At 38.8% G+C, this 13,039-nt stretch overlaps 1 protein-coding gene across 1 annotated transcript in view; it reads right to left on the reverse strand.

The window, feature by feature from the left end:
- RAB31 (RAB31, member RAS oncogene family) overlaps positions 1 to 13,039 on the reverse strand; it is a 130,178-nt gene that overhangs the window by 33,921 nt on the left and 83,218 nt on the right. Inside the window, exons 4-5 of the mRNA XM_042910638.1 lie at positions 11,937 to 12,008; positions 10,780 to 10,886 (exon numbers count right to left, since the gene is read on the reverse strand). Coding sequence (XP_042766572.1) covers positions 10,780 to 10,886; positions 11,937 to 12,008 — 179 coding nt within the window. The remainder of the gene's footprint in view (positions 1 to 10,779; positions 10,887 to 11,936; positions 12,009 to 13,039) is intronic.

A 13,039-nucleotide genomic window follows, 5' to 3' on the forward strand; every position in this document is an offset into this window, starting at 1 on the left:
CAGGACAGGGCCATGCAGTCTCTTGTGGGCTCCCCAGACTTCCTGAGAAGGTTTCTTTTCTAGCTAGACCCCAGGCCAAATCTGCCCTCCTTCGAGCCACCTGGAATTAGCCCCATGCATCACTTGTTCAAAAACCCAGTGACCCACCACTACGTGGCACTCATGTCAGCGTTTCCTGCCACCCATGTGAGGCAAATTGCACAGCTCACTCTCTCTGCTCTGAGCTGCCCCTGTCCTTCTAGTTCGTGGGCCTCTCAGGTCCTGCATAATCAATTCAGCTGAGGTTCTCTTATTTTCTTGCAATTCTGTATTTCCCTAGAGTGTCCCCAACTTTGCAATCCCTACCTCAGCACGACCAGATGGTAGGGCCCAGGGGGTAAGGAGATGGGGCCTTGTTTCTTGGGCCCCATCAGGAACCGTATACTCTCCTGTGATCAGAGCTGTGATGAGAGCTTTTCTCCAAGGCACATGTTCACTGCAGGAAAGAAAAGTGACAACCAGCACTTACTGCATGGACGGTCATACATACAGCATGGCCAATTCCAGTTTGCCTCCTTGCCTCAAAGAGGATGCATATGACTCCAATTTCACAGTAACCTGAGCACAAGGACATTTTGTCTAGAATTCATCAAGATATTCAGGAAAATCTCACAAAGATCAGGAGCCTAATAAAACAAGCTAGAAGGCCTGAATTCACTTGACCAGATGCTTCTGAATGCCTTTCACTCTGGGTAGTGTGGTCAGACCTTTATATCGTCTTCTGGAACACACAAGAATTCAAAACACAGTGACTGGATGGTCGGGTACCTCCTCCGTGAAGCACTTCTGTTCACAAACGTCTCAAGTGGGCTAAGTCAAATTCACAGCGTTAATTCCTTTTAAATTCCGCTACGCTCTCAAAACACGCCAGTGTTACCTCTTCTTCTGGACTTACAAGCTTACACAACCAAAGTCTGTTAGAGGACCCCGGCTCCACCCATATACACGCTTATACACGCATGTCAAATCTACGCACGGTCCCTCTCCAAACCCCCAGTGAAAAATAAAATAGAGCCTTCTGGCAATTACAGAAAGGCAAAGTGTTTCAGGATTAGCATAAAAGAAGGTCAAGCTCTAAATAAGGTCTGGAGTATAGAGAATTGGCTAACTCCCCAGAAAAATCATACCAGCAGGCACAATCTGGAGCAGCCAGACGGGCTGACCAAGAACCTGATTCCACTGCCATGGAAAGTGTCAACAGCAGATGCCCATTAGGCCCTATCACTTACCAGACTAATCCTGTCCAGTGGGAGGCAGTTTATATTCTGAGCAAGGACTCCCTGCTTTCCTAAATGGGAGTTTTAATACAGTTAATCCGTTTTTCTTTTGCACCCTATGTGTGTTGGGGATGGTTGAATTCATCATTTAACCCAATGTGCTTATGAAACTTCAGTCCACCATATATAATATATACGATATGCATATATGTGGTGTGTGTGTATATACGTACACAAATCTACGTATATACCACTGCTCCAATATTTACTTATTATTTCTAACTAAATCAACCTTTTGTTCATTAATTTTTTTGAGATAATTATAGATCCACCCTGCAGTTATAAGAAACAGATTCCTTGTACACTTTGTCCAGGTTCAAACTGTAACATTTTGCAAAACTATAGTATAATAACACAAATAGGATACTGATATTAATACACTCTGTCTTATTCAGATTTTCCCAGTTTTATTGGTACTCATCTGTGTGCGTTAAGTTCTATACAATTTTTTTTAACTTTTTATGTTTATTTCTGAGAGACAGACAGACACACACACAGAGAGAGAGAGCGCATTAGTGAGGGAAGGGCAGAGAGAGAGGGAGACACAGAATCCAAAGCAGGCTCCAGGCTCCAATGCTGTCAGCACAGAATCCGATGCAGGGCTCGAATCTACGAATCGTGAGATCATGACCTGAGCCGAAGTTGGATGCTTAACCGACTGAGCCACCCAGGAGCCCCATAAGCTCTACACAATTTTAACCCCTGTGTAGGTTCACGTGTCCACCACTGCAGAGAAGAGCACCAAATGGTTCCAACATCACAAGGGTCTCCCGTGTTGTCCTTTTATAGCCACGCCCACTTTCCTCCCCATCCTCTGCCCACCACAACCCCTGGCAACCACTAATATGTCGTCTTCTTTTTTTTTTTTTTTAACTGTATTTATTCATTTTGAGAAAGACAGAGACAGTGCAAGTGGGGAAGAGGCAGAGAGAAAGGAAGAGAGAGAATCCCAGCAGGTGCCCCACTGTCAGTGCAGAGCTCCAGGCGCAGCTTGAACTCACAAAACTAACTGCAAGACCATGACCTGAGCTGAAACCAAGAGACAAGACGTTTAACCGACCGAGCCACCCAGGCGCCCCTGCTAATATGTCCTCTATTTCAAAAATGTTCTCATCTCAAAATCTCATATAAATGAAGTAATACACTATAAAACCTCTGAGATCAGCTTTATTCACTCAGCATCATTTCTCTGGAGGTTCATCCAAGTTGCCTGTACCAGTACGTTGTTCCTTTTCACTGCCGCATAGGATCCCATGGCACGGAAGTACCACATTGTGCTGAGTCATTCACCTTTCAAAGAATATCTGGGCTTATTCCAGTGTTGGGCCATCATAAAAAAAAATAAAAATAAAAAAGCTTCAATGAATCCTCACGTGTGGATTTTGTGTGAATGTAAATTTTCATTTGTCTGGAATAAGTGCCCAAAGTATGATTGCTGGGCATATGTAATTGCATATTTAGTCTTCAAGGAAACTGCCAAACTGTTTTTCCAGAACGACTGTACCATTTTACGTGCACCCCAGCAGCACAGGAGTGCTCCAGTGTTTCCGTGTCCTCGCCAGCATTGGGTCTTATCACTTTTATTCTGCCAATTCCGACAGGTCTGCCGATGATGCCGAGCACCTTTTCAGACCCGTGCTGACCACCTTGATATTCTCTCGGGTGAGACGGACTCTCCCCATTTTCAAATTAGGGTTTTTGGGGCGCCTGGGTGGCGCAGTCGGTTAAGCGTCCGACTTCAGCCAGGTCACGATCTCGCGGTCCGTGAGTTCGAGCCCCGCGTCAGGCTCTGGGCTGATGGCTCGGAGCCTGGAGCCTGTTTCCGATTCTGTGTCTCCCTCTCTCTCTGCCCCTCCCCCGTTCATGCTCTGTCTCTCTCTGTCCCAAAAATAAATAAAAAACGTTGAAAAAAAAAATTAAAAAAAAAAAAAACAAATTAGGGTTTTTAACTGTTAAGTTTCAGTGCTAATCCTTTGTCAGATACAGTTTGCAGGTAATTTTTCCCAGTCTGCAGCTTGCTTTTCATCCTCTTCACGGGAGTTTTCGCGGAACAAGTGTTTTTGTTTTTGTTTTTGTTTTTTAATGTTTATTTATTTTTGAGACAGAGAGAGAGACAGAGCACGAGCAGAGACAGGGAGACACAGAATCCAAAGCAGACTCCAGGCTCTGAGCTGTCAGCACAGAGCCCGACGCGGGGCTCGAACTCACAGACCGTGAGATCATGACCTGAGCTGAAGTCGGACGCTCACCCAACTGAGCCACTCAGGCGCCCCTACGGAACAAATGTTTTTATTTTGATGAGGTCCCGTCTACCAACTTTTCCTTACATGGAGGGTACTTTTGCTGTCAAGTCTCACAACTTTTTACCGAGTTCCAGATCCTCAAGATTTTCTCTTGGGAACTTTTCTAAAAGTTTTCTAGTTTTACTTTTTACATGAAACTCTAGGATTCATTTCAGAGTTAATTGTTACATATGGTGTGAGGTTGGCTTGCAGGTTCCCCTCCACTATGGATATCCAATTACTCCAGCACTGTTTATTGAAAAAGCTATCCTTCCTCCATTGAATTACTTTCGCATCTTTGTCAACAATCAGTTGAGCATATTTATTTGCTGGGCTCTCTATTCTGTTTCGTTGATCTGTTTGTACATCCTTCCGCCAACACCACACTGTCTTGTAGCTATACAGTAAGCCTTAATAGAGAAGACAGTGATTTCTTCCACTATATTCTTCTTTGTCAAGGTCATTTTAGCTTTTCTAGTACCTGTGCCTTTCCATATAAATTTTAGGACAAACTTGTTTCTGTTTACAAAACAAAACAAAACAAAACAAAACAAAACAAAAAACCGACCCTTGTTAAAATCTTCATAGGGACTACACTGAACCTATAGGTAGATCAATTTATGGAGAACTGACATCTGTTCTATATTGAGACTTCCAACTCATGAACATGGTATGTCTCTCCATTTATTCAAGTCTTGTTTGCTTTCTTTCGTAAGAATTTTATAATTTTCAGCATACAGATCCCATATATGTTTTGTTAAGTAGATATCTAAGTATTTCATTTTCTTTGTAGCAACTGTCAAGAGTTTGTGTTTTTAACTTCGGTTTCTGCATATTCATTTTTAGATACAGAAATATAATTGATTTTTCTGTGTATATTGCATATCCTGAAACTTTGTTGAACCCAGTTATCAGTTTTTGGAGTTTTTTGGTATATCCCTTCGGAGTTTCCATGTAGACAATCATGTCATGTACATACATTAACTTTTTAAACATTTTGCAATAAAATTTATATCACTACCACAAATGGAACACTAGCATCACTTGTCATAAAAAATGTAATTCTAAAAAATAAGTACAATAAAGACAAAATATAATTAAATTCCAGCTAAATACAGTTGCCTGCAGAGGCCCTCAATGTTAAGCCTGAAAGCTTGCTCTTTCTCTTTCTCTTGCTCTTTCTCTCCCTCTCAAAGGAAGAATAGCAAATATAAAAATACGTGTTGAAAATTTATTAGCCTCAAACTCACATGGGATATTCTCCAGGATCAACCATACACCAGGCCATACAATAATCCTCAATACATTTAAAATAATTAAAATCATACAAAGTATGTTTTCAAATTACAATGGAATTAAATTAGAAACCATCAACAGAAATTTGGGAAACTAGGGCGCCTAGGTGACTCAGTCAGTTAAGCGTCCCACTCTTGATTTTGGCTCAGGTCATGATCTCACGGTTGGTGAGTTTGAGTTCCACATCTGTGCTGTTAGCACAGAGCCTGCTTGGAACTCTCTCTCTCTCTCTCTCTCTCTCTCTCTCTCTCTCTCTCAATCTCTGTACCTCCCCAGCTCACGTACACACACTCTCTCACTCAAAATAAATAAACTTTAAAAAAGAAATTTGGGAAATTCACAAATACATGGAAATTAAACACTACACTACCAAATAAAAAAATGGGTCTGAAAATAAATTAGAAAATACTTTGAATTGTATAAAAACAAAAATACAACATACCAAAACATATGGGATGCAGCTATGGCAGTGCTTAGAGGGCAATTTATGGCTGTAAATGTCAAAATTAGAAAGGAAGATCTCAAATAAATATGCTAACTTCTACTTTGAAAAACTAGAAAAAAAGGGAGCAAAGTAAAGCCAAAGCAAACAGAAGGAAGGGAATAATGAACAGAGGGAAAATAAATGACACAGAAGAACAATGGAAAGAAATCAGTGAAACTAAATGTTGTTCTTTGAAAAGATCAACAAAACTGACAAACGTTTAGCTAACTGAGCAGGAAATAAAAGGCTAAAATTTCTAAAATCAGGAACAGAGGCGTAGACATTACTACTGACCTTACAGAAATGAAAAGGATTATAAGAGAATACTGCACTACACAAACAAATAAGATAACATAAATAAAATGGATAAATTCCTAAAAATATACAAACTACTCTAACCCAAGACATAATAGAAAACCTGAGTATATCTACAGCAAATAAAGAAGTTGGATTGGTAATTAAAATCTTTCCACAAAGAAAAGCCTGGGTCCAGATGGCTTCACTGGTGATTTTATCACTTAAGAATTAACATCAATCTTTCACAAACTCTTCTAGAAAACAGAAAAGAAAAGAACACTTTTCCACTCATTCTACAAACTCTACTGCTTTGATATATCAACATCAAACAAAGACTTCACAAAAAACACAAAAACTACAGACCTATATTCTCATGAATACAGACATAAAAATCCTCAACCAAATATGAGCAAGCTGAACCCAGCAGCGTATAAAAAGGATTACGTGTCAGGGCTAAGTGGAATCTGTCCCAGGAATGCAGGGGGTTTAACATTCGAAAATCAATTAATGTAATACATTATATTAACAGAATAAAGGACAAAAACCACATGATCACCTCAGAAGATTCAGCAAGATCATTTCACAAAAATTCAACATTCATTCATAAGAAAAATAAACTCCACAAACTAGGAATAAAGGGAACTTCCCCCACATCGATAAAGAGGACCTACATAACCCATACCACCAATATCCTACTTACTAAGAACAACTAAATGCTTTGCCCCTACAACCAGGAAGAAGACAATAATGTCCACTCTCACCATCTCTATTCAAATTGTATTGAGGGTCTAAAAAGGGTAATTAGACAAGGAAAAGAAATAAAAGATTTCTTTTATTGGAAAGAAAGAAGTAAGACTGTCTGTATTCACAGACAACATAATCTTGTATACGCTAACGATGAACATACCATAAACAAAATTAACAAAACAGTCCCATTCACAGTAACATCAAGAACAATGAAACACTTAGGGACAAGGCTAACAAGGAAATGCAAAACTTGTACACTGGCAACTATGAGATATGGGTAAAAGAGATTAAAGAAGACTTTAAATAAAATAGAAAGGCATCTTATATTCACGGATCAGAAAACTTAATATTATTGAGATGCCAATAATCCCCACACTGTTCTAAAGATTCAACACATTCTCTATTAAAATCTCATTTGCTTTTTCACAGAAATTGAGAAGAGAATCCTTTTCACATGGAAATGGAAAAGACCCAGAATAGTCAAACAGTCAAACAATCTTGAAAAAGAAAAACTAAATTGGAGGACTTATAAATATTTCGAACTTAGCAATCAAAATCATGCGGCATTAGCATAAGGAAGTATAGATCAACTGACTAGAATCAAGGGCCCAAAATAAGATTTTACATTTATCATCAACTAATCTTTGACAAAAGTGCCCAAAAAAATTCACTGGGAAAAAGTTGTCTTTTTAACAAATAGTGCTGGGAATTAGATATTCACACAAACGATTAATTTGGACCTCCACCTCATAACACACACAATAATCAACTCAAAATAGATGACTGATATAAATGTAAGCTCTAAAATTACAAAATTCTTAAGAGAAAGCATAAGAAAAAAAAGAAGAAAGCGGAAGAGTAAATCTTTGTGATCTTAATTAGTCAATCACTTGACCATAAGAGATAAAAGGGAAAAAAATCACAAATTGGTTGTTAAAGTTTTGTACTTCAAGAGACACAATAAAGATTGCAAAGATAACTCACAAAAAGGAAAAGAAAATATTTGCAAATCCTATATCTGATAAGGGACTTGTATTCATAATACATAAAGAACTACAACTCAATAGTAAAAAGACAAATAACTCAATTAAAAATTGGGCAGAGGATTTGAAGAGACATGTCTCCAAAGAAGATATACAAATGGTCAATAAGCAGATGGGAAGATGTTTAACATCATTAGTCATTAGAAAAATACAAACCCAAGCCACATTGACACAACTTCACACCCATTAGGATGGCAATAATGCAAAAGACAGGTTAAAAACAGTGCTGGCTGAGAACGTGGAGAAATCGGAACCTCATACATTGCCAGTAGGCATATAAAATGGTGCAGCCATTGTGGAAAACAGTTTGGCAGTTCTTCAAATTGTTAAATACAAAGTTTCCGTGACACAGAAATTATACTCCTCGGAGTATACCCAAGAGAAATGAAAACATGTGTCCACACAAAATTTGTCCATGATCATTTACAGCAGCACTTTTTAAAGTAGCCAGTGAGGCACCTGGGTGGCTTAGTCACTTAGTGAATGATTCTTGATTTCCTCTCGGGTCATGATCTCACGGTTCGTGGGACCGAACCCCCTGTGTCCGGTTCTGTGCTGGTCCGGGGCCTGCTTGGGATTCTCCCGGTCTCTCTGCCCCTCCCCTGCTTGTGCCTGCTGTCTCACTCTCTCTCTAAAAATAAATAAAGTAGCCAAAAAGTGAAAACAACTCAAATTTCAAGTTTCATTCAACCAGTGAATGAAAAAGTAAAATATGGTACACCCACACAATGAAATATTATTCGGCCATAAAAATGAATGAAGTGCTAACGCGTGCTACAACACAGATGAATTTCAAAACCATTATGGTAAGTGAAAGAAGCCAGTCACAAAAGACCACATAAGCGCATGATTCAATTTATAATACAAAATGTCCAGAAAAAGCAAATTTATAAAGACAAGAGAGTACATTAGTGGTTGCCAGGGGCTGGAAGGAGCTGGATGTTGGGAGAGACTGTAAATTGACATGTTCTTTGCAGGGTGATGGAAATGTTCTAAAATTAGATGCGATGATGACTGTACAACCCTATAATTATACAAAAATTTATTGACCTGTACACTAAGAGACAGGTGGATTTTATGGTTTCTAAATTAGTTCAATGAAATATATTTATAAAGAAATTAAAATTTTAAATTATATATTAATAAATATTTAAAAATCAAAAATTTATTAGATCCATCTAGTCTTCCTCTGTGACTTAATCCAACGAGTCTTTCTCATTGAGGGTTTGAAAGAGAATTGCAAAGGGAGTCATTTCCTTGCTGCATGATTCCAGTAACAAGTAGCATCCAACATAACTTTGCGTGTAACAAAGGATACAATATACTCCATTACTTTAAACCACAACTGCAAGAGAAGTCACATTCCAACCTCACTGAGGCCAAACTAGAGGCGAAAGGGTACTATCCACAAACCGGAACTAGTGGGACAGCAGGCCCATGATGTCACCACTGGATGTAGTACCTGGACGGTCTCCCACTGGGGATGGAGGGGCTGTGAGTGAATTTACAGTTCAAAGTGAGATGGATGGATTCTGTTAGGTGGGACATTTTGAAAATTTTATATATATATATATATATATATATATATATATATATATATACATACACACACATATATACATATAGAGGCTATATATGTGTATATGTATACATATACATATACATATAGAGGCTATATATGTGTATATGTATATATATACATATATATATGTATACATATACATATACATATATACATATATAGCCTCTATATGTATATATGTGTGTATATATATATATATATAGGCTTATATAGACTGGCCACAAAGCAGAATGCCTTCTAAGGAGAATACTATACCAGTGCATTTTTAAAAGTGAATTCCTTTTAAAAGGAACGTACGGTACGTCTCCAGGTATGAGTAGCCAAGCCAACATGTCACAGACACGTTTTGTCTGACCAGCCTGTACCTTTCTAGGAGCTGCCCCTCTTCAAGACCACCTACCTCCCTATTCTCATGGTTACGGGGGAAAAATCATCTTGTACCTCCCAAATCCCCTCTCTTGGCCACAAATGCCTTGTCATGATATGGGGAGATCCTTCCTTTGGCAATTTAAACTAGAAACAGAGAGAGTGCCAGAGACTAAATATGGAGCATATCAAATGCCAAAGCTAAAGGCAGCCTTGCTTTTTTTTACCGTGGGGATACCAGCACCTTCCAATAAGTTCCCTTCTTCCTGAAAATAATTTCAAGCGGGACTCCGTTTCATGTCACCAAGAATCCTAAATAATCCCAGTCAACTTTAAATAACTGTCTGCTTAACTTCCACTCTATCAGTTCTGCCGCAATACACAAAGCTTGGTACCATTACAGCCATGCTTTTGCTATAACTCAATGGTGTCAGATGATAGAACCTTCCCTAGCAAAACACGGTCTCTAGCCACCCGCCCTCCCCCAACCCCGTGACAAAAGTTAGTGATTCTGTTGCAATTCTAGACAAGCAAGCTGTTTTAGGGTCACAGTAAAGAATGGAGAGATCTGACCCAAGTCTAGGGAGTTTAGACATTTGTCCAGTCCCCAGAAAAACAAATGATTAAGTGGTGTTTATGGCTGTTATTGTAAACCAACCTGATGCAATGTGATACAAAGTGTCTGAAATCCCAAAGAAGCAGAGCGATTTGTCAAAGGCCATGTTAAGAGCTTTTACAAGATCTATTTCCATTGTTTATCAAATGTTGGCCGAATCACCCTTGGATTAGCAAAACCTGAGGCATGATGTCTTTGTCTTCATGAAGATCACCGACTGAATTGCTGAGAGTTGAATTAACCAGGGGAATACAGATAGATGATACAAATTGGCTATTCCTTTTTTTTTTTTTTTTTTTTTTTTTTTTTTTTTTTTTTGTTAGTAGGCTTCACGCCCAGCTTGGAGCCCAATGTGGAGCTGGAACTCACGACCATGAGATGAAGACTTAAACTGGGATTAAGAGTAGGATGCTTGATTGACTGAGCCACCCAGGTGCCACTCACTATTCCTTTTTATAGCATTTTTATTTAGTAAAAATAGCTAGCTTATCAGGCTCCATAGAGCTATCATCAAATCTCTAGTCGCTACAGACTGGGTCCCTGCAAATCTCGTTTCAGGTTAAAAAAGAAAAAAAAAAAAAGGTCAACAATTCAGTATCTCTGAGGGAAACCAAAGTGTTTGATTCGATACATCACCTTAAGATTATACGGAGAACAGCCTTAACAACACAGGTATGACAGCTTTTTACATGTGGACATTCAGAGACGGAGGATGTTAACTATCCAAGAACAGTTTTTAATGTGTCTTACCTAATGTCTGAGAGATCACACTTGTTTCCAGCAATAGCCATTACAATGTTTTCTGGACCGTGCTCCTTCAGCTCTTTCACCCATTTCTTCAGGGTATGAAATGAATCCTAAACCCAAAGTGTAAATCAATCATTGGAAAGACCCACCAACACAGTATTTCAACCAAGTAGAAATGTAAACCCAACCCAATTTAATAGACGAAAATATTTTCAGGAAACTCATGTACATTGACATCCCACCCCTGTCCTGGCACAAAACTTATTAGCTAAGTCACACTTAAATAACCTGTAGAACTTTCCTTTTCTAAAATTGAAACTTGATGAACTGAAGAAAGTCATGTTAGTAATTTTCTTCTATAAATAACATCAATTGAAAATTACAGCCTTGACTCAGCATGAAAAAGACTAAGTCATAGGACTAGACATGTTCGTGCTTATTTCAGGAAAGAAAAAGAATACACACACACGAGAGAGACAGAGAGACAGAGAAATCCTGATTTCCTTTCTGCCCTTACTCCCAACCATCCTCCAGCAAACCAACCAAGGTAGACACCACATCTAGGTAGAAGTGGTCAGGAACTCGTGGACGGTAACAGTGCTGGATCATTAAACCAGCAGTCCTGTGAGCTGAGTCAGCACTCCAGGAATGGAAAAAGAAAGTCAGCAAACCACTGCAGTTACTTGATGGATAGCCTAGATCCCCAACGTGATAACTAAAAATGTGGTATACTATATATATATACAATACATACATAAACATTATCCTTGACATTTTAAGTAGTGCGATGGAAACACTAATAGAAAATAAGGATTCCATAATCACAAAACATGCAGAACTTAACCAAATCATTTTCCTCCACTTAAAAGGCTGACATTCTGGAGAGGGGTACTTGGCAGACATGACCTTGCCTCTACGAGCAGACGGTCAATTTGAAAAATGAATGATCATTGTTGTTTACTTAATTTGGTAGAAAAATTTGAAATGCTTCACTATATACAGGTGAATAAACTCAATAGATGGTGTCGATTACCCCTGGCTACCATGCTATGAAATCTCATTCCAGGCTCCTGGCATGACAAGCAGTCAAGTCTCTGTTTTGGTCTTTTGAAGACAGAGAATCAACACAAATGGGGCCGTTGTGAAGGGGACATTCTTACCTGTTTGGTAATATCATATACTATGACAGCTGCAGCGGATCCACGATAGTACATGGGAGCCAGTGAATGAAACTGTTTAAGAACAATGAATAGTTTTAGGCCAAAGTCAACACATTTCATGCAACTTCAAATTAAAATATAAAAGTTTCATCCTACATTATCCCTATAAGATCCCTGAACTCCCCTTAGAATATTCCCACGGTTCGTATTAGGCAATAAATTCTCCTCCTTGACTACACATGTGCTTGTGGCTTATAGACCATGAAATTCACTTTTGGGAAAAGGCCAAAAATACGTTTTACTTTAAATGTTACTCTTCTATGAATTTTCTTTTCTCCACTGCTCATCACTTATCTGATACGACGGATCCACGGACATCTCATTAGGATGACAGAGTGGTAAGAAAAAGATGCTTGCCAAGGGGAGGACAAGAAGAGACTGGCACAGATCACAAGACCCTCACTGAGCCTTTAATGAGGAACATTGAGCCAGGACACCTCCCCAAGCCACCCTCAGCCTACACGGCTGCCATCCCTCAAATGAACACAGTGACACAGATGAGCTCCATTTCAAAATGTGAGCAAATCAAGTCCCATTGGTCACTAGAATCCTTTATCTCTAAACATGATAGATAATTATGCTGAGGATACATACAGAGTCTACGAATATTTTGAAGGATAGATCTTTGGATACATCTGGATACATCGTGGAAAGGTTTTAAAAGCCAGTAAGAAAAAGATAGCTCAGGCGAAAAATTGTCAAAGGATACACGTAGCTAAATCTCCAAGGAAGAGATATAAATTGCCAGTAAATATTTTGAAACATTCAATTACAGTAAAAGAAATGAAAATAAAAGCAATGAAGAGGCATGTAGTAACTTATTAAATATTAAAAAGATTTACTATATCCACAGTTGGTATGGATTCGGGCAGGGGAGCACTCTCATATGTTACCTGGGAATGAATTTGAAGACCTTCTTATAAAAAGACATTCAATAGCACTAATCCTCAGGGAAACGCAAATCAACATCACAATGAGATATCACACCTGTTACGATGGCTGTTATCAAAAAGAAAGGGGGGGGGGGGTGCTGGGTGGCTCAA

Source organism: Panthera leo, chromosome D3 (assembly GCF_018350215.1).
Source record: "Panthera leo isolate Ple1 chromosome D3, P.leo_Ple1_pat1.1, whole genome shotgun sequence".
NCBI classification, from domain to species: domain Eukaryota; kingdom Metazoa; phylum Chordata; class Mammalia; order Carnivora; family Felidae; genus Panthera; species Panthera leo.